A 23,177-nucleotide genomic window follows, 5' to 3' on the forward strand; every position below is an offset into this window, starting at 1 on the left:
ATGCGATATTCCACTAGCTAACGAATTATATCCTTAAAATATTTTATTGCACATAAATTTGAAATCATTACCATTTTTGTTACCGTGAATAGCTTGCTACTTATCCCGTACTTTTGTTATCTTGTTCGTAGAAGTAATTTATCGCGAAAGAAATATAAAACCATTTGCATACTCCCATGTATGTATCAAGTGGTAATTAAACTCTAGAGGCGTAGTTGTATATTAATCACGTCCTTCTAGTCGCGATAAAACAATATTATAACGCCCCGATCCACGTATCCAGCTATTAACAAGCGATAAATCGCTTAATGTTAAAGAAACATATTTATTCGATACCCTGATATCTTAACACCTTACGACGAAATTCACAAAACTTTAAAAACATATAAATAAATACAAGATAAATTTGTTAATAAATTGAATAAAAATTGCAATTGCTTTGAGCCACGAAATATTTTATATTTCAGCTTTCATTCTACCAAAGCATCGATACTGTTTCTTTCCTAATAAAACGGTACAAGAATTCCGTGCAATATTCTCCGAGAAACGTTCCGTTTCTATAAACAATACCTACAAATCTCAAGCAGACAGGCACGGCCTCTATCTTTCTTAACCAGTCGTAAGAATTTCTCGTCGTAGCAGACGCAACAATCAGTGTCTAATTGGCAAGAAGCATCAAACGTTATACGACACGCATCAACGAGAAAGCTATCTTCCTTCGTTCAGCACTTTCGCGTACATCTAAGTAGACGCGTATTCAGCTGTGTCGTTTAATTGTTCCCGAGAAGTCTGTTTATTATCAGCGACATAGTCGCGCAACTATCCAGCGAAAGAAAATAGCGAGTTTCAACAGCGGCGTACAATTTATCTGCAACTCCTGGCGGATAGAAGAGTAAAAACCGGTAGAGATCGGCAGTACAATAAAACGCACACCTTCGCTCCGACTAAGCACCAAAAAGGTGGTGCGTCGCGATGGAAGGAAACGAAAACAAACAAACGATCCTCTTGGTTGCTGTTGTCGTCATCCGTGGTAGTAGTCGTGGCCGTCGCCGTGGCCGTCGTCGTCGCGATGGCACGGCACGATACAATACGATAAAAACGCAACCGTGGAAACTCACGGAAATATCCGGCAAGGGAGTAGTCAAGGTAACGGTGGTTTATTTCGTGCTACGGGTAAATTACTGACGCTAAAGGGGTGATGGGGGGAGTCAGGTTTGGACGGGGATCGGAGACGCTAGGGACGTGAAAAGAAAAAGTAACGAGGATAAAAAGCGTGTTTCGGAGGAGGAAAGGTATGCGTCGACCACCACCGCGGCAACCGCTCCCGTTTTCACCCTCACGAGCATTACACGCGCCTCTCTACGTTCGCCGACACAATCCAGCACAAATGTTAATTGCTGAAATAGAAAGCGTACAAACTATTCAGCCCGACGACACACAGCGTGCATCGCATCGTGTCGCGTCGCAGAGTTTTGTCTACCGAGTAATTAATGTTATTCCCACCGAACCGACGCCGGTTAAAAGTTTCGACGTGTCTCGTTGATCGACGAGTAAACGAGACTACCGGCAAGCTTCGATTCGCTAGAGGATAAAACAACGAGAAAAAGATTCGAAAAATCGACTCGTGGATTTGACGAATTCTTGGATTGTATTCTAAATAAATATTTCCTCCCTTTGTTCACTAGTATTCGTCACGTTGAATCGTTGAAATAAAAATCATCGATTATTATTGGCTGAAAAATCATTCGAATGGAAAACGATGCTCAAACAGAGTGAATTCCGATCGTGTGGTTAATGTCTAATGATTTGAACAAGCAATATATTTGATACGACAAAACAAATTTGATTTCTACGATATCTAGTACAAACGGTTAAAGAGTAAATATTGAAAAGAATATCGATTTTTAACGCGTTTTGGTTCCATTCAAAAATGTGGAACACGCGTTGGACGAAATAAAGGGAATGTAGCTAGTAACGGCACGTGCAGAAATAAATATATGAAATATATAAATAATATAACAATCAACCGCTTAACACAGATTAAAAAATGTGGAAAAGTCCAAGTCGTTCAAAATTTCAAGAACTTCAAACGAAGCGTAACTGTGAAGATACGAAAGTACGTGGGTAGGTATGTTTAATCATACATTTCATTCATTGTAATAATACGGAGTTAAAATGGGAAGTTTATTTAAACTTGCAAAAGTAAAAATTAATTTATCGCTTCCATATCGGTATGTACAATATGTAACCAACATGACATAAAGCTAATAATTGGAAAAGGAATTTCTTCGAAAGATAAATGTGTTCACGGCAGTATCGCACGAATGAATATAAAATAACGTTCACGCGTGTTAACGATGAAAAGCAGAAAATTTTACCTGAGAACGCGAACGTTTTGCGATTGAACATAAAATCTGGAAGGACAATGTATCGGGTAAGAAAAAGAGAGGAAGAGAAAAGAGGTAAGCGTATTTACGAATGGAAGTTGCTGGCGCAATTGAAAACAACTAGTAAGTCTTCGTCTCTTCGAGTTTCCTGTTCTTATTGATTTCGCGCTACCTCGCAAATTACTCGAGTGCACTGTGCCGAGAAACGCAGCAGAATACGCTAAGAAGAAACCGATACATACTCTACGTGGAAGTTGTTTCTTTTCCATCGGTCGCTTGCCGGTATTATCATCGCGTCGCCCGGTATTACGTAACTTTCACTCATAAAAAACATTAATATGCATTACACTGACAGGAAAATTAATGTGACACGCGATCAATCTCTTAAACTGCAATTTCCATTAATTTCTCTGTAATTCCGATTTATCGTCCTCCAGCGTGATAAAAATAGACGGCACTGGTTAGTTTTAACGAAACAATGGAAAATCTAAATAACATAAATGATGAAAATAAATAGCGCTTCTACCGCGCCTTGAATCGAATAACTTTGTGCTGCGAGCTATCGTTATTCGATTTTTCCAATATTATCATTTTATATCATCTCGCGCGATATCTACTCTACGTGAAATATCTCTATTTTCACGTCATTGAACATTCGTATGGTGCGTCACCTTACTTTCAAACTTCTATCATGATTTACAATTACTCGTGATTCAAAACAGTTACTCGATCTTTTTCACGGGATTCTAAATAGCCATTTCCAGCTAAAGAACTTGGTAACTTTCATAGCTAATACAAGAAAAGTTTATTCACTCGGATGTTATATTTCAAGCGGGAGTATCATTTCACGTTGTCACCGAAAATACGCAAACATATTATTCTAACTGTAATCTGTGTCTGCAAAGTAATTTATATTCATGCGGAGAAAGCAGCCAAGGGAAGCTAGTCTTTTGAGCTATTCGGTGATTTACTGCAGTCTTTAGAGCATTGCTGATGTTTGTTCTTACGCGATTTTACAGAGCGCATGAACTATTTACTTCGCTGTGTTACTTTCCAGCTACGCGGTCTCCGCGACTAACTAATTCCAGCTTTTAATGCCAGAATGTTTCTAACTACCGCTCACCTCCTGCTTCTCCCAGCGGAGATTCCTATTCTTACGTAACTCATGAATATTTATATAGCCTAATAACTTTCTGTTTTCTTTCAACACGATGCGTAAGAACTTTGTTTCCCGCGAGTATTGTTCTGCAAATCAGCCACTCCCTGAACAAGCAAACAAGGCTTTAGCCTGTATGTGAAATTGGATTAAGGTCCAAAATCTTGATCATCGCTGTTTCAATACCTCTCGTGTCATCGGAGATTACGTATAATATATAGATTTTGCGCAACGAATCATCGCTAATTTACATTTATTTACACTACAAATATACACAGGCATTGTTATTTTAATCTCCGTTCTATGCTGCTAATTGTATAATTAATATTTTGATCAAAATTTTACAACGAAGCGTATTTTTCTGCTTATGCTTTTCAGATATTTTCCGAAGCATACATACAATATTAACCTACTTATATACACGCTTTTTAATTTATTATGTTTCGCGTAACGTAACGAATCTAATGGACTGCTCGTCTTTATTGAGATACAAGTATTTTCATAATTACGCTCTGCAAATAAATCTTAAACGAACTACGCTTGAATTATAAAATATTCAAAATCCCTACACATAATTCCTATATACATACCGTTCGTTCGTAAACGTAGATTCGTTCATACGCGAAGATTCCAGCAACCGTCGCGAAGAATCGTAACAGCGAAAGAAGAAAGAACTAGCATGTTGGTTTTTATTGCGAGTACCAGGAAACGAAGTCCGTAACGACGCTTTAGTTCCCAGCGAGTTTAGTCGTGTACGCAGTTGAACGTGCAATTTTCACTCATAGATGCTTAAGAATTCGCGTCCGTACGGTTCCCTCGGAACGCACTAGAAGAATTCCGCTTTTCGCCGCTTCGAGATCTCACGTTTTCTGTGTTCCGTTCGACGGCTATAGTCAAAGAGATGACGGTGCGACGACTGTGACGACGGTTTATGTCTCATGTCAGTACGAGCAAATTACGGTAATGCAGTCGTGGAAAAAAAAAAAGAACGAGAACGAGTAATAGAAGGAAAGTGCATTTCGGAGGGTGGGGAACAGGGGATAGGGAACAACTACGCCGTACTTCTCGTTTTTTCGCGCTTGCTACCCTTATGAGCGTCAAACACGACTGACTTCAAAAGAGCTCGCCGACACGTGTTCCCACATCGCGATATCCTCGCATAATAAAGAGCAAAACTCTGCTATACGTCGTCTTCTATTATTAGGTAATCCGACGAAGCGTGTGCAATATTTAAAAGTCGCAGAGATCCCGTGGCTAGTAAATATTTCGTTAATTTAAAAGGCATGCTTATAAAGCTTGATTCAACGAGTGTCACGAGGACGCTCGTAGACAACGACTAAGGCAGTCGCGTTTCATTGTCCTTCCTTGCGAACAAAGGAGCACTCAAAGAGGCAGCCAGCCGCCGTTTTGTTTCGCATCGTCAAATTATTACGGTGCAACGAAGCGAACGGTGGAAAAGGAAAACGTAAACGAGCGCAAGCATCGTATTTCGAAAAAAAGCATAAGGGTTGAGCGCGGCAACCTGCGCCAACCTGCAGTCGTCGCCTCGTACCTTCCTCCAACGTTCGCACCCTTTACGTTCCTCTGCGTTCGCCGCCCCCCCCCTCCCTCCGGTTTTGCATGCATACGTGTCGTTAATTGCTGGCACAGAAAGTACCAACTTTTGGATACACGGACGCGCGGTGCGCGATGCAGCGGACAGTCGTAATTAATGTCGCTTTTCCACAAAGAGCATCGGGTACGGAGAAAAAAGGCGAGGCAGGGGGCGAAATGTCAGAGAAAGTTGAAAGCAAAGGAAGAGGAACGGGTGAACCCAAGGTGCGGTGACGCGACGGAAAGGAAAATTAAAAATGCAAAGAGAGATGCCAACTGGGAGGGAGAGGCGAACAAAAAGAGAACAAAGGCAAACAGGTGAAAGGAAAAAGAAGAGGAGGATAGGATCGGTAGATAATGAGCAGAAACTAAGCAAAGCGACGTAAGATCGTGGAGGTGAGAAAATGAGGAAATACGATGCGGAATTGGAAGAGAGTCGGCGGTTTCAATTCGTCGACGATCTGTGGCATGCTAGCAAGCTATAAAAATTCGCTACCACATAGACAACTCGAGTGGAACGGAACAAATAGCCGATAATGAAATGTTTAAAATACCTGATAAGCGTTATCGTAATTCATTTTCAACGAACGCGAAACGCGCCCGCTTCTCTGCGTTAAGAAAAATAGATATAAAACACGGAATATCGAAGAGCGTAAACATATTTTCCACAGCGGATGCATAAACCTTGAAGCAAAAAGTTCGTAAAAGTGTAACAGAGTACGCAAATGCGATACAATGCGAGCTGGTATTAGTCTTGCCGGCATGGCGTGCGCAGCTACAACTGCCGCTAACAATGTTAGCTGGTACTTTTGCCGGCTTTCTCGCGTTTCCTTTTTGCAGTTGGAAATGAGATATAAAAGCGTCGCGACGCCCGTTTCTCAGTGAGAAACTCGCCGCGATAGGCATGGCTGGTCCATCGCGCTGTGCATTCTCTACTCCGTTTTCGCACCTCCATAAAATTTCGTTTCCATCACGATTAATTCTCAAGAATGTCTCTCATAGCGTGGAGAAACGCTTCTTCCTCGAAAATTGCGCTGAAGTCATTACATCTGGATGCTCTAGCGAAAATTTCTGACTACATTTTGTTGTAAAACCCTGGAAGACACTACATAGGTATCTGGAGATCGAGTTATATGAAAGTTAAATGCTTTTACTTCGACATAGCATATTATTGGTTAATTTTGATATTGGATATATCTTGTGAATGTAAGTGGAGGAAATTCGGGTCAGGTAATTTTCTCATGCAACGCGAATAAGATCTTTCGCTGGGGAAAACCCGATCAAATCGTCGTTGAGATATCTCGAGCTTGTTAAGAGTAATGTCGCGAATATTTTCTTGCGCGCCATGGTCGAGCGATGGAATCGTTACGCTGGAACAATGCCAATGTCTAATTTCGCAGAGTTTCGGTGGAGGTTAGCGACACGGTAGCGCCGAATACCATTCCTAGAAAACACCAAGTACTGACCTACTATATAAGCGTTATGTGTTACATACGCGGCGCATACGAACGCGAGCGAATATCACACGATAACCGAGAATCGGTTTCATCGGATCACGCAGCAACTTTATACGTATTGGTGGATTAACGACTGTGTACGTTACTCTACCGAGTGATCGCTGGTCGCGATAGAGCGAGAAAGGAAAACTTTTTAATCCGATACTTTTTAATCAAACGACTAGAAAGAAATTCCATCCCGGAACAACTTCTACTTTGAAACTAAACATTTGATTTGAATCGATCAGCGCGAGAAGCACGTCCGATATTTCTCGCTGTAGAATTGCGTAAACACCGATTGAGAGTCACGTCCGGACGAACGCCACGCGCATGAAATATGCAATCGCAAAAACTTCTTGCTGTCGTCTACTTCGTTTGCTCGTTTCGCCAAGCGCCTCTAAACTGGATTTTAACGTGCTTCCTTGCGCCAAGAGAACGAGTAATTTCCTTAATTTCATCCGATAATGGCATTCAATTGGATCCGATTGGAGAGGATTGATTTGTCCTTCTCTCGCGTGTACATATAACGTATAGGATATCCCACTCGGTCTGCGTCTGTTCCAAACTCGAAGATCCATTCCTACGATATTTTTTCGATAGTTTTCCCAGTTTAATTAATTAAATAGGTTTAATTTAGTTTATCGGTTCGAGAAAGCAAAGGCTGAGGAATGACCGGTATTACAGTTAGGACTGAGGCTCGCGAGGGATCGTTAAACAAAATTAGTCGGCGGTAAAATTTTCTTTGAACGGTCGAGTTGAAAACGTACGAGTTATTCGTTGTCCGGGTCACCGGTAGAACTCGACTAACGGTCTCGAAGTTTTAACTAAATTCAACTCCGAACGGAGAGTAAAAACTTCTGCGGAGAATATTCGCATCCTTATGGAAAATAACTCGGCTGGCTGGGTATCAACGCGCAAGAATGCACGGACGTGACGGTTTCGAGTCACATTATCCGCGGTACCACGGCATGAATCACTCGGAACTTTAGCTGGCTGGAAGCTGCGGTAAAACCTGTCGACGTCGTCTATTTAATTTCGCGTTACAACGACCCATTGAATCACGTTGTTAAAGCGAAAAAGCTGTCGGAGAACGATAAAACCATTAGGAGCGCGTGCCCATTGTTCCACTAACTAATTTATAACGCGATAGCGAAGATAGCACTTTAGCGTTGAATGCAGCTGAATTTCGATAGGCTGGAAATACATCCGCTAACTACAATGCCGAAGACAGGTGTTGAAACAACAGAGATATTACAGACACGCTCCAATTATCTTATCGGCTTACATTTGCCGCGATTCTGGTTAATCAAACCGTGAACAGTCTCCAACCGTTACGAAGAAACAAAGATCGCGTTCGATCAGCGTATATTCGTATATTCCGTTATTCGAGCGTATTTCCTTAGCGAAAAATAATAACATTTTTTTAATTCGATACGATCTTTGAAAATGGTTTGATCGAAATAGCGTAGAATTCACATTAATATTAAATATTGGAAATATTATTTTCCTCTCCATTATAAATTATTCCGTGCCGTGTGTTTAATTGGTTAACGTATTACGATTGAAACTGGTAATTGAAAAAGACAATTTCTAAAACTTACTTCGTTTCGCGTACAAGAACGACCAGTTCAATTTAAAAATGCCATAGCCGGGATATTCTTTTAACTGCACGACGTCAGAGGTTTCTCCATAGCTCAAAAAACGGTGGCTGCAACCACGGCCGTAACCGCGAAAGCGTTAATAACTCTGCTCAAACATGTTCCTCACGTACCACCCGATATCGTGCAGAAACAACACATGAAATTACTCGAAACATTGCCGGCCACCTCGTAAACACCGGAAATATATATGAAACGTTTTTATCGTCGGTCGAACGAGAAACTTGGTATCCCGGGCAGACGTTGGTGCTACAACAGTAGGCGAATGAAACGAAACGAAACGAAACGAACGAACGAACGAATGAACGGGCGAACAAACGAAAAGGGAGCCGCTGGACACGGGGGCTGCTGCCTCCAGGGAGTCGTGCCAAAATTGTTAACAGTCGAGACAGCCGTGTTATAGGTGGCATGTGCTTCCAATCAGTCGTCGAACGAATCAGAAAAGGAAAGGCAGAACAAGAGAAAGAGAGGCGGAGACAGGTGGTCGGCGTCCCTGAGATACCGGTCACGGAGCCGAAGCCGTTTTATTGAACTCGCACCCGATAGAAGTGCATGGACGACGCCCAGTGCTCGGCCATTCGGAGCTATCGCGATGCGCTCGCTGTTCCGCGATATTTTCTATCTCAGCCTGCGGAAATTATCCAACTTCTTAATATCCGCTTGTTTTCAAACCCGGATATTCGTATCCGTCGCAAGTACCGCGTATTCGAATGGCCCCAAGTACATCCGTGCGATATATTCCCTGAACATATCGAACGGGCAAGTTCTATCGTTCTTATCGTTCGGTAGTTGCTAGAGATCGTGGCTAGATCGTGGCTAGATCGTCGTACCAGAATTCATCGTGTATCGTATATACGTGTTTACACGTTGAATGGCGGCAAACAACTTATATCGCCAGTTTCGAACTATACTTTTGATTAGAATCCGCGAATCGGATTCGACACCTCCAAATGGATTACCGATACCATCATGTTCATCGATCGACGAGCATGCAACCAGCCGTTACACCCGACCATGGTTCAGTAATTTATGCGATCCTTTGCAGAGAAATAATCACCGATGCGGAGAAACGCGATGATCGTCGCGATCGACGAAAATAGGGCGTTTAAAGCGCGTCGTATCTGTGGACGGGGAACGTCGTTAAGCGAAAAATCGATACGATAACGTGGTTGTTCCAGCTACTCGAATAACCGGATTACGCGCGCATTGTTATTCCTGTAGAGAGTGTAGAAGAATATCCGGGTACGCGAAGCACACGTTTTCAGCGCTTTTATTTCGAGTATCGAAGAAAACCGGGGCGACGATTCCTTTTCAGACGGCTGCGGTTCGGCAGTTTGCAAGCACGGCTAGCAAAGGAACGAGAAGACGGAACAACAACGCTGCGGGACATCTGCGGTCGTTGAAGATCGAAATACGAGATACCTCTCGCCAGTTGCGCCGTATAAAGCGGGGTTACAACACGGGAAACATCGAGACACACGGGCTGACATCGACGACGGGATATTCGAGAAATTCGTTTGTATATCCGAATAAACGGCTCTTCGCGGATACCTGACGAGATACAATTGTGGCGAATCGTTCGAGGATGCGAACACCTCCTCCCTATTCTGTCGAACTTTAATATCACGGCCACCAGCCCTGGAAAAATTCGCTTCCCGGAATTTTCGCCGTATTTCTATAACGTATTACGTGAATCACGCTGTTTCCAACACGCCCTGCGCGCCTCTGAGAGAGATTGCATTACAAATGACGCGGAAAATGCATCAAATACCTTCCGATCGTAAAACTCCATTTCAATTACCGGAAGGATACGTCTGACGTCCCGTGTATCGACTTCCTCCCTATATAGAGGCAGTTTCCCATATATGTACGAACAAACGCGTTTGGTGTATCTTGACGGCAAATCCCGTAACACTCTCGCGGACAGTAACGAGACACGGTTTAATTAAGGAAACAACATCGGTCATTAGAATTTTCAGAAGACGTACTCTTTCATTGCGTACGCGTGAGAACCCGAGGGCAGCGAGTCTAGTGTCCTTCAGAGATTTCAGACGTGCTTTTACCTTTTTCCCCTGGCTCCACTTGCTGGCGCTTTGCTTTTTCGTCTGTGTAGTGGTTTTTTAGAAGGTCGAAGGGGCCACATCCCCATCTTGAAAACATTAATGAGCTCCCAGAACCACCTGCACGCACTGTACGTATATACGTACATACATAGCTGGCACTTGCATACACGATGCCTGGAAAAAGGGTGGAATGAAGAAAGGTAAGAAGAAGAAGAAGGCCTGAAAGAGATGTTATATTAGAGGACGCGTCATCCAGGCCAGAGACACGGATTCGTGTCGTAACCGATCTTTGCACCGACTTCATCGCTCGATTTCCTCCTTGTAGTAGTTGGACGATTTAATCTGAGGATAAGAGGACTGTCAAAACGCTACGATACGTTCGTGAACCGATCGGTGTTCGCAAGGCTGCTGCACTGTTCTTTTTGCAGCGTCTTGTTCTTTTTTTTTTTTTTTTTTTTTTTTGTTAAAACTCGTTTACGAAATATAGTTGATCCGAGATTACAGTGACCCATCTAGATACAGGACTAGGAGCATTTGGCTTCTTCGGATGCTTTCGGCCGTACTGCGGGATTATTCGAAAGAGCTATAAATATGCTGCGTTCAAACCGGCGCGGTGCGGCGCGGCGAGGCGAAAGGACAGAGGATTGGCGTAAATAGGGAAATATTCACTGCAGGATCTATGTATACATGCGAAGTGAATACTCTTCATGATGTCGTGAATGGGACTGCCGAGAAAGGTTGAGAGTTGAAATTTACGTCTTCCCCCGGTGTGTGTACGGCTGTGTTATCGAATATCGCAGAAAATCTATAATAACCGTTCCGGCTTACGAGTGAAATTTATTTTCCAGGCAGCATTGCCAAAGCACGATAAACGGAGAAATCGAAAAATTCTTAATCGACTTAGACGTCGTTGGTTATCAATGGAATGATTCGTTCAACTTTTCCGAGCGTGACGTTAGATCGCCGCAAAGGTAGTAATTAAAACGCCTTCGAGTTCGAAACCGATCGTTCGATGTTAAGCGAACGAAAGTTTGCCATTCAAGGGTTCGTTCGCGTCTGCCCGGCCGACAAAACCATACTTAAACCGGTGAAGCGCGAGGAGAAAGAGCGAACCGATAAAAGGGAAGAAAAGGAAGGAATTTCCTTTATCGTGGAATTGTTCCAGATTTATGAGCTCCAGGAGTTCAGCCATTCAAATTTTTCAACTGCTCTTTCTTGCCTACCCACTATAAGACCGCAGCTCTTAGACGAACGAGCTGCGAAAGGCCGGGGAAAGAAACCAATATAGAAATGGATGGGAGCAAAGTCTTTACACAGACGAGCGGGTTCCATGTTGATGAACTTTAATAACTTCCATCTAAAAATTTGAAATTTCTACTTTTTTCCACGAGCAATTGGCCCATCGCGTCATCTCGAGATATTTCTCCTACCTACACTACAATTGTACACTACAATTAACGCGACGTCCGCCAATCGCTCACGATAAATCCTCGTTCGTTATTGGTTTCTCCATTAGCGAAGTTTATCATAACTGATCGTGACTGTAAGAAACCTAAATTCTTCGAAAGTTGTTTCAAATTCGAACTAAATAATACTTTACAAAGTTAAGTATTAAACGGTTTACTCGTTTGGCGAGTATACGAGGAAAAAATAAGACAAATTATTTAACGTTTAACAGTCAGAAACTGTAATTCCTGCTTTACTACCGTCAATCAAGCGAAACTATGAAATTTTATCGCGTTTTCCGTAAAACTCTCGCCTCCCTCTTTATCGATCGTCATCGATTTTTTGTTACCGGAAGAATACGTTAATAGGAATCTAGTTCGATAGAATAGAAATTCGAGTGTTAGAAATGTTTATAAATGACAGCTGGAAACCCATTCAGAAGATATACATATAGTTCCGAGCAATAAAGACCAGCAGATAGAAAGTTAATAATTAACATTAGCGGTGGAAATTCGATATATATATAGAGTAACAATGTAACTCTTTCTGCTAATAAAACGAGGTTTTTCTATTTCGACCAAGAAAGACGAACGATCCCATATCAAAGATCACGTTGATTTATACATATCCTCCGTATTATGATACCATATTCAAGATCTTGTCCGCGTGCAGCTTTTATCCGATTTAAATTGCGTAAAGTTGAGATTATCGCGTATAAGGTAACAATACGATCGCGCCATTTCCAGTTGATTAGAATCGTTAACCACTCTCCACAATGGTATATACGCGCGGTAACTCAAGTTACAGATTAAAGTGGTGCCGATCGGATTGGTCGCTGTTAATCGTGTAAAAAATTAAAGCTTGTTCCAAGAGATGCTTCAATAGCTACAATCTCGGCCTGCAGCACATTCAAGATTGTATACATTACAGCTGGTTTATCGTATTCGTTCATCGATTGGACTCGCATACAACGTGTTTCATCGATGTATGCCTTACCTCCTTCTACATATTACCAACGCGGTATGATTTATCGATACTTTCACGGGTATAAGTTGTTCGGTGCTTCAATTTTATGTCTGATCGTTGTATAGTATAACTCACGTATTTCTCATACAACGTATAAACGCAATAGCGTCGAATAATAATTCGATTTAACGGTGAAAAATTGAACTCGATTTGATTTCAACATATAAATATCAATCTTATTCCAGAAGGGAGAAAATATAACTTAATCGAAAGAAGAAGTTTAGGATAGCGACCGAAAATATTCTGCGTTTCATTGCACGTGGGGTGTTCCCAATTTCGTCAATCACGAATATATCAGCGCGTCGGTTATCGTATAAGTTTATGTCAACTTGCTTATCAACGTGACTGTGACCCAAAATAAAAAGCAAACTCGAGCACTAAAACGTAAAGTGGAATTCGAATCGCGTTCACAGAGGCCACCGAGATACCATCTTATTGATACTGCGGTCAGAGTGACGCTGAAATTTCAAGACCGCCTGCATCCTTACGTCGCGCCCTGAATACGGATCAAAGATGATACGTTGAAAGTCGATAAGGCCAACTTCGAGTGTATAAACACGAAACCGGCATACGTAGTATACGCTCTCGATGCTGTTCCGAAGAGAACAACGATACTGGTTACGCGAGCAGCCCAGTGCGTGCTAGAGACATCGAAATCGTCACTGAATCGTCGTTCTGTGGTAATTATTATGCCTTCCACTTGCACGGCAAAGTAGAAAGCAAAGCTTCTGCATACTGCACGAACACACGATCCTTTGGAAAAGAGACCAGGTAGGCGAAGAAAGAATGGTGGAGAATTTCTGACGCGTGTCTGTATGTGTGGCCTGCGCTCAGAGAACAGAGAAAAGCAAAGGAGGGAACGGGAGAAAAAGCGGTAGTACCGGTCTAGCTTGTCCTCGGCGAGTACTTTGGCACGTAGGTAGGCAGACTGTCTTACGCCGTAGTTATGTTAGTCACATGGATACTAAAAGTATTCTCTACTTGGCTATTTTCACCTAATTTACAACGAGCAAATCAGAAGCGAAAAGTTGAATCTCGTGCTCCACTACTGAGACGCTCTGACACGCCCTATAATTTCATCCCTTGCTTCTTGCTAGCCTCTTAAAAGCGAAACCTTTACAACTATTGGTCACGTAGTTTCATTTAAACCTTAGGTCATTTACGCGCATTAACGAGTTTTTATTATCTTTTATGAACGTATAAAAATATTCTTTATTTGTTAATTTATGATATTTATTACGATGTTAAACGTTCATTAAGAGGGTAAGCGTATTTTTCGACGCTGAAACAATACCGAGAAAAAGAAGATGAAATTTTAAAGAGCTTAACACGCAGTACTGCTTTCTTGTAAGAAGATATTACGATATAATCTTTTACCAGATTTTTCAAGTTATTAAAAGGTTTGTACCTCATGCGGTCAGACAAGAACATGCCGATTAGCTCGTTGTGGAAAAATACTAATAGTTTTACAGAGTTTATCGATATATTTGTGGAACGTGCCAATTGATAAACCTAACGATGATTTTTATACGTATTAATTATCATGTTCGTTAGTCAGATTAACGTTGATCGATATGGTACACTTAGAAACTTCCGTTTTGACTACCATGTAGTATTTCCTTCCCGTAAATGTACGTATCATATCCTAGCCACAATCGCTATCCATAATACAGCGACTCGCCGTGTTAATACCAATCAAAGGTTTTTAAATGATAATTTGATTACTCTAATCGCCAGTCGAGATTGTATAGCGTACGTGGCTGCTGATCTTTCACATACAGAGTTCTCATGATAAATGACTGTGAACCTATCAAACATCGACACAATGTGTTCATATATATCAGCGTAATAAACTGTGCAAACTGGATTATTCGTAACAATATCATTACCTGACCGTCGATGCTTTCCGATATTGGAAACCGTATTTCAAATCCTTGTGTCAAAAATAATCGACTCTCGTTACGTCAATTTCTTCGGATTCCTTTAACAACAGGGAGTAAATGTGTCAACCAGGTGTTATTAATTACGCGTTATTAGCGGCACGGCTCCGACGCGGTACAAAAGCGTTGCAAAGGACACGATCACGAGTACACCATGTGCGGTCTGAAATATATGGCACCTCCTATGCGGAAAGCTTATAAGTGACATATGCGCGCAGTATACGCGCTCCCCTAGCTTCTCGGGGTGCCACTGCATGCGTTAATGCAAGATAATGCTTCATCATTTCGTTCCATTTCATTTCTATTTACCCCTAAGGTTCAGGTGTAATTTTTCCCTGCCGAGAAGGACGCGTAAAGAGAGAGTGCTCGTTCCCCGACACAATCTCCCTTTTCTGTTAATTCAATTATAGCTAGCTTAACGCACCGAGGAGCAAAAGTTGGTCTCCAGTTAAGCCAATTCACGGTTAAGTGCGAGACCGTGGCTCAAGCCGCTGATAAGAAAAGTCTAAAATAGTAACACATGCGCGGGACGTGTTATCTTTGCTTCGAAAATCGCGTTAGAAGAGGCACGACGCGACATGCTACCAGCTTGTTATCTGATCCGATGAACGTATACACCGATTCAACTACGCTCTCGGTATTTATCACCGAACCAAACGTAAATTGTACTCTCGTTCATTTGTGTGGAATAAACGGCACTAGCGGCAACCACAGATACGGATCAGTCGGTAATATTTGACTTCGACGGTTACATTTTTATACGTTTTATATTAATTCGATATAAACGTCAGGATTCATCTGCGTGCGAACCCGTGGGTGTTCGCTACAAATCCTCCGAATATTTGCCTATTAATTGGCGTGCAAAAGTGGACCAAGCAAATAGAACGATATGTTTTGTCGCGTGTACAATTATCGAGCCTGATGTCACGCGTTCAGTGAAAAAGAATAGCCGGATGGGGAACGATGGAATTTCAACGCGATACGATAATAATTCGATAATCGATGTGACAATTACCTCTCGTTGGCAACAACGAGACGAGGGAGCGCAGGGTATGTCTTCGCCCCTCCAAGTGAAATTCTCCAAGGTGCCGATAACACGTTGATGAGGCAATTAATATTGATGTAACACGAGGCGAATCCCCCGCTATTGTTACCCGAATACCGAACACCGTCCGGATTAATATTTAATCCGCGCGATCACGGAGTTTCCGAGAGCCCGGGACGGACGTTGTTCATGCTCGTCGAATTTTTGACGATCGTGTCGCGGAATTCTCAATGCAGCCTGGTCGAATATTCAACGAGCTCGTCCCATCCACGTAATAAACTTCTTGAAGGTTCGCCGGTGTGCGACAACACAATAATTATTATGCACCGTTAAGAAACAAGTTCTTCTCTTATTCTCTTCCTGTTTCTCTATGTTCGCCTCCTTGTTCCTCTTATTGCTTGCGACCGTACGAGAGGAACGAAGTATAGCAATTCGAAAACGCGATCGTAAGCCTCGAATAACTCGGGCTACTCGAGATAGTTTGCATGCCTTCTCGCAATCTCGGATCGCTTAGTGGAAACTATTATGCTTTCTTATGCTCCTAGTACTTATCGTTTTTATTCCCGATGTCACGAATATCTACCACGAAGGGAAAGGAAGAAGCTCGAGAGATCGCGGTTTCGAGAAATCAAAATTTCTACGATAATTAACGACGACCAGCGAAAAAATGATAGGTACTGGTAAAAGAAAATGAGAGACACGACGCGGTTTTATCTTTAAAACGATTCGCGACAAAAAATTTGAACTCGGTATTAAACGATATTTTATACAGTTTAGTTTGCTGAATGGTTATTATGCGAATGAAACGTAAAGGAAACGGGAAAATTTGAAATGTGTCATTTTCTCGTTATGTTTGATTCTTTGATCGTATGAGATTTACGAAAAAAAAAAAAATTGACAATTTAATGACAATTCATGTTTGAAACGATTGTCTCGAATAGTTTGAAAGTTTTAACAATCTCATTTGGACAGAAACTTGTTTCTCAATCGATGTAGTAAAATCGCGCTCATTTTTACGACTAACGTAATTTCGATTCAATGAAACGAATAACAAAACAATATTTTAATAGGGTATTAGTCCTTAATTAATTAAAGAAACCAGATAGTGTATTTATAATTTTTCCGTTAGAATCTCGAGAAAGGATGATTAAGGTCAAGTATTTTAAAGAGACAGGGAAACCTATTTTCTTAGTCGACGATGACGAAACATCTTTGATTCAACAAGATGAACGGCTTAGGTTGGATAATCTTTTATTATTTTATGGTTCGTTGTCCATTCGAATAATCTCTAGACAAAAGCTTTCAATTCAATTCCTTTAATAAAACAAACATGAAATGTTTCTTTCTATTATTGCAATGCTAATTAGGTATAAAAACAATAACGTATTTGCAAAACCACACCCATAATGACTCCTTCTATATTTCGTTTATACTTCCCTATGTAATAAAAATGCATCATACTTATTTAAAATAAATCGATTCCGATGGATATAGCGATTAACCTGTCTGGAACATCCTGTATACATGTATATGTAATTACGTAACTAGATTTATATGTACAATGTTCGTAGCTCTATGTTTTAATTAATTTTAATTATGTACGTACTATACTACGTATATGGCCGATGTTAAGCTGACTGGAAGTAAGAAAAATGTATGTTTTAGAAGCGCTCCAAATACTTCACTATGAAAACATTTCGCACTTGCGAAACAGTTATATAATTTATAATGATTAGGTATAACAAACCGTGATATGTGGCTAGTGAAGCAGAGATTGCAAACGTTTGCGAAAATATTATAACAGCATTCGATGGAAGTATACGAGACGATGTCAAGTAGGAATACTTTTATGCGACTAATGGCTAAATAAGAACACGAGAGAAAAAACGTTGATAAATTCTTCTGTGATCAATGCGAAATTTATTTAGTCTCACAGTTTCTTTCGTAAACGACAAGTTTGTGAAAAGTTAATCGATTAAGAAGCGTGTTGAATTCCGTCAGTTAGAGAAGTCAAACAGAGTGGTATTTCCATGATGGATGAATCGTCTTAGATTTCTCAAGCACGTTTTCCCCACCGGCTGAGTTTGACATTTTCGATCCGTCTTTATCCGAGATTCTATCCCTGGTTGCGATTGACAGTTCGATCGCGCCAAAAAGACGATGCAACTTCAATCGTCGCGCGCGCGCGCGTCTTTAATCTTTCATCCGCGTAAGTACGTGATTCAATGTCGGCACAAAGCGGTCTCTCGTCTCTCGTCGAGTGTAATAATCTAAACGCGCTAGGCGTGCACATTTCGATTCGTCGAACTTCGAGGCGTCACCTTGTTCCGAACGGTGAAAAAAACGACCGGAGAACGACGCCAACTTCTCTAGCCAGTCGAGAGCAAGGAGAACGGAGCGTGACAGAGATAAAGAGAAAGCGCGCGCACTGATCCGACAGAGATAACGAAATGCAATGAGAAAGAGAGCGCGCACGGATCGGATCGAGAGAATTCGATGAAAGAGAAAAGGATCGAGTGACCACAATAGTCGTCCTCTCTCTTCTTCCGATACTCCGTTTCGATCCCTAACATCGGCCTTTTTCTTAGCCTCCGGCTGTGGTACCATCCCTAACCTCCCGAGATCGAAACAGTACCAAGCAGAGGAGAACAGAAATCTATGTAATACACGGAAGAATGACAAACACACAGACACATCGTACCGTAAAAGAAACTAACGAGAAGATAAGTTGAGCAGACTTACTCTTGCGAGTGGCAGGGTAAGGTCGATTTTTCTTCTGTCCGTGGGTGTATCCTTTACGAGCAGGTCACTAACTAGCCTGTACACATCACCCATGACTCTCGCGCAACCAACTCGAATAAACAAACAAGAATAACTTTTCCTACTTTTGCTCTTTTTCTCTCGCTTCGAAACACTTGATATTTTTCACACCGAACACACTAATTAGACAGCGGATAAAAGACGGCAAAAATCCACGCGTGATCTAGTCAAAGTAGGTATAAAAAACTTCTCCAAGATCATCGCGTCATATCGCGATTCGTCAAAGCGTCGTGCGAACGAAAACGATCATGTGGGGTCATTCCTGGAATCGTTGCCGGTTCTACCGTTGTCTTCTTTCCTCGGCCACTTTGCACCGACAATTTTTTCCTTCATGTGTCGAGTTCAAACGCGTATGAACGATTATCGTGATCCGAGATCGTGCCGATCGAACGAACCGTGCGTTAATGTCACTTTTTTCTCACGCGATACCGCTAGGAGAACGTGTAACGTCACAAACAACGATCAAAATCACACCCGCCCCGTCCAGGCACACAGGGCAAACTGTCGTCTAGTCGGCGCTCAGCGGCCCGCAGCGACGTACCGAGAACAACGAAAAGCGAAACTCGATGGCGCCACGGCTCTACGGAGTCTGTGCCGTGAATGCGCTCGGGCTCGACGGTGGCGCCACTACCGACCGATCTTCGTACTACATCGCCGCTACACATTCGAATCTTACCAACACGATCGCGGCCAGTTCAGTAGCGTACACATACGGAAGCACTCGACTTACTACCACAACCGTATCTCGTGACGATGCCTGCACGTATACGCGATCTCGCCAAGTAGCGTTGGACAAGTGTGGTCGTGGTCGTGGTTGAGGTGTAGAGGGAGAAGTAGGAGGGTGAGTTAGTAGTTACCCCCACGAAGAGTGTTCCAGGGCCGGCGCAACCGCAATTCGTCGATTGCAACGACTGATTGTGAGCGCGATTTAACGGAAGTCGAGCGAGCTGTCTACTTTTAAAACGCGCCTGATACGACGGAGTTATGTATAGCCGCCGCCTAAATTGCTTTGTCCGAACGATTTACATTCTTTTCATGTAAATGAGTTTACGCGATTCGTTCAGCTCGTAGATGCATCCACGCGCCAGCGCGTTGTAACGTCATGTTAAACCTTCCCTTTTTTATCTCGTCGATTGAAATTACTCGACAGCGAGATGGGAAACGATGCATAGGTACATATAACAGCGACGTAACGAACAAAGCCGGGTTATTCGGCTGCTTTAAACGGAAGAGATATAAAATTCGCTCGACCGAAGACGGCCCTGACGCTGAAAGCACGTCGTGAAGCGTCAGTCGCCCTTTTCTCCTCGTCACTCGGCATAGCATACGCAAGGAGTTAATTAGTAGTGACACATAAGCGATGACTGTAATCAGAATAGAACGAAGGAAGAGGATCGAATGGTCGGAATTAGCGCGACGTCGCGCGTCGGGTCGCAGTTTGCGTCGGTAACGAACGAAAGGCCGGAACGCTGTCCGATCCGTGGCTCATCAAAATTCAAAGCAGCCTCGTTACAACTTCCGAAATTACGAATGCACCTTTGTCCTACAAAAGTTGCAAAATCACCCCTGAGTTAAGCACTCTAGGTGAGAGCAGACGCGTACACTCTCCGCTACGACTGTCACTGCGATTAGTAACTAACAACATTCTCGTTTATGCATTAATAGCACGTGCACGCAAAGAGAAAGACCATCAGGGCAACAGGGAGGGAATGGGTGTGCGCGCGAATAAAAGAGAGACGAAATTGCAGTTGAAAGTAAAACGAGCGACAAAGTAACGTTAGACCGAGTTTTGCGCTAAGTAACGATTATGGGGAATGGATTTTTAAACCAGAGTTTACACTGTTTCGCGATATCAGACGGAAGGCTGGAAGAAATATTGGTTGAGATTTATGACACCATGTGACTCGGGCAGTTATGGCTGAAACCGAGGAAAACTGTAAAATACTATGGTTATTTGTGGAAGCATGCACTTCCGCACGATTTTTGCCACTGATTCTCCCTCTCTCCCCATCCCCCACCCCCCCCTCTTTCTCACTCTCTCTATACGATTCTTTTTCACGAAGCCCTCAAAGGCGGAGGGGCTATACGTTTGCCGACGATAGCATGGGATCGGTGATTCTGCCGGCAACTCTCGACCGCTTCTCCGCCCTCCAGCGTATCTCGGCCCCTTTCCTCTTTCGTCTTAACCCTCTGGCCGCACAGCCGCCGTTCCTCTTGCTAGAGTCCCTAGTCATCCAACACCGGGCTGGCGCTGCTGCTATCCAAGGCCAGCCACGCTTACCTAGCTAAGTCGCCAAAAGCTTGGACTCCCCGTGGAATTCAGCTTCCGTCATGCCAGAGGGCGTATTGCGTGGCATCCCCCGGTGTCGACGATGCACTTCGATCCGTTGGGATCGAGCCTCGTAAAATTGGATTTGCGCAGACAGTATGGTACTTCGACGTAACGCGTACCCTTTATCAAAGAACCGACCAACATAACTACTCATTACAGGATCGTTCTGTCGTTACGGTTGCTTCCTACGGTGACGCAATTCCCTGCTTTGTTGCCGCTTTTCAATTCTCCATGCGATTAAACGGTGTTTCATTCGGAAGAACATCGATCGCGAATTGTTGCAGTTAGCGGTACGCCCTTGAAATTGTTTTGAACGAAAAGTGTTTGCCTTATAGCATCCTTAATTGTAAACTTAATCGATATATTAAGAATTATTTTACCAAATTATAACATACGATACCTATATAACTAAATCAATCTGCCTATTTCCTAGCACGAAACTATCTCTGTCGAAATATTATCTTGGCCGTATGCAAATTAAAATGGATACACGTTCTATCGGTTCTTGTGTCTCAATATCTCTGCTGTGCCTGTGATTAGGAACATTATGAGAAAGAGATGACTCTAGTCGTGTGACGCACACACTTTTTCCTGCGCGGATCCGGCGTATGTATCGCGGGTGTATCACGACGCTTTAATGAAAACGTACGGCATGTTTTAATTAAAATTGCCTTCACTACCGAAAACAGAGCACACGGATGAGATAGTTCTGATTAGCGATTTGTAGCAAACAAGGCAGAGCAATATCCTCTCGATCTCTAGCCTTCGTGTTTATATACGCGTCTTTAATTTTGACTTCTCTGCCACGTTATTCGTTATTGCGGCAGAGAGTTTCGGCGTTACTTTGTGTTTACTGTGACTTGCAAGAGGCGAGGCAGTGTCCAATCGATTCTCCATCGTCGAAAAAGCGCACGCTTTTCTCTGTCCCTCTCTCTCTCTCTCTCTCTCTCTCTCTCTCTCTCTCTCTCTCTTTCACACAACACACACACGCGCGCGCGCGCACGTCCTTTCTTTATGTGTGCACACGCCTGGATTTCTGTGACGCGTTAAATCCGTGCCTGACTGCACAAAAGTGTACGGTCTCTTTGCGTCCGAATGCAATGACTAGTTTTTTTTTATATCGTCCTATATCATCGCCTTAAATCGCGAAAAAATCATTTGTCAGCGGCGAGCAGATTCTAAAGAGGTTCTGAAAGCGCGGAGAAAGAATTTCGAGAATCTCGACGAACTTCAACATCCCGCGGATGTGTCACGGTTTTTTCTAAAAAGGAGAAGGCAACAAGGATTTTTCTCTCCTGCGGACCATTTCGTGGATATCTCCAACGGCGTTGCGGTGGAAATACTAAACTTGTACTTGACAATGATTTATGAACATTTTTCCATCTACAATTGGCAACAATCGTGATACGCTGAAGATTGAAATTGATCGAGCGAGACTTATCCTACGTATCAAATGCAGTCTCGTTAGCGCTTTAATCAGGACCCGTCTGTTTTTCTCTTCCTTCCTCCATCTGTTGTTCTTTCTGTCTTCTTACCTTTTCGATTCATTGGGAAAAGAGAGCGAAGGAAGGAAATCCACGTTGCAAAGGAAAAATGGAAAAACAATTACGCCATCAACAATCGAATAGCGAGTTCGGTTCCCAGTCAATTCTGCGGAAGCCTCGGACAATAAGCAATGTAGATAATAGCTTAGCGGTACCTTATCTACCGCCCCCATCCGCGGGCGAAACGTTTGCCGGGATGATAGAAAGTATTTCACGTGGCGGGCGGATGGAAAACTTACAGAGGAAAAGAGAAGTTTTTGCGATACCGCGAAGAACCGTATCAGATTTCCTGAAGCTAGGCGAGAGAGGTTCCCATCGCAACTCGAGTTCAATCCCTCCTCCCCGCTTTTAAAGCTCGGTTATACTTCGTACTTAGTTTTCGCGGCAAGCGAAACTTACCTAACAGATACGAGTCGTTGGCCACGATATGGAATCCGAAGAACGAGGAAGTCGACGTTCCGCCCTTTCTCGGTGATGGACAAATCGTTCCAAGGACAGAAATTGAATGTCGAACTAGTTTCTAACTACTTCGAGGTGGAATAGTTTCGTTAAGTTGACTTCTGCGAAATCGCGCACGACGTGTCTTTTTTTCTCTCTCTGTCTGCCAGCCTCTGCGGCGAACGAGCGCTATCCATTCCCTAGATCGTCCTCCAGCAACTTTGCGAATAATA

The 23,177-nt window shown here is 42.8% G+C and overlaps 1 protein-coding gene across 1 annotated transcript in view; it reads right to left on the reverse strand.

Annotated features, from left to right (window-relative positions):
• Nucleotides 1-19,253, reverse strand: part of LOC126868928 (leucine-rich repeat-containing protein 4C-like) — a 271,251-nt gene extending 251,998 nt beyond the window's left edge. Inside the window, exon 1 of the mRNA XM_050624922.1 lies at nucleotides 18,553-19,253. Coding sequence (XP_050480879.1) covers nucleotides 18,553-18,645 — 93 coding nt within the window. The 5' untranslated portion in view covers nucleotides 18,646-19,253. The remainder of the gene's footprint in view (nucleotides 1-18,552) is intronic.
• Between the last annotated feature and the right edge of the window lie 3,924 nt (nucleotides 19,254-23,177).

Source organism: Bombus huntii, chromosome 8, assembly GCF_024542735.1.
Source record: "Bombus huntii isolate Logan2020A chromosome 8, iyBomHunt1.1, whole genome shotgun sequence".
Classification (NCBI taxonomy): Eukaryota; Metazoa; Arthropoda; class Insecta; order Hymenoptera; family Apidae; genus Bombus; species Bombus huntii.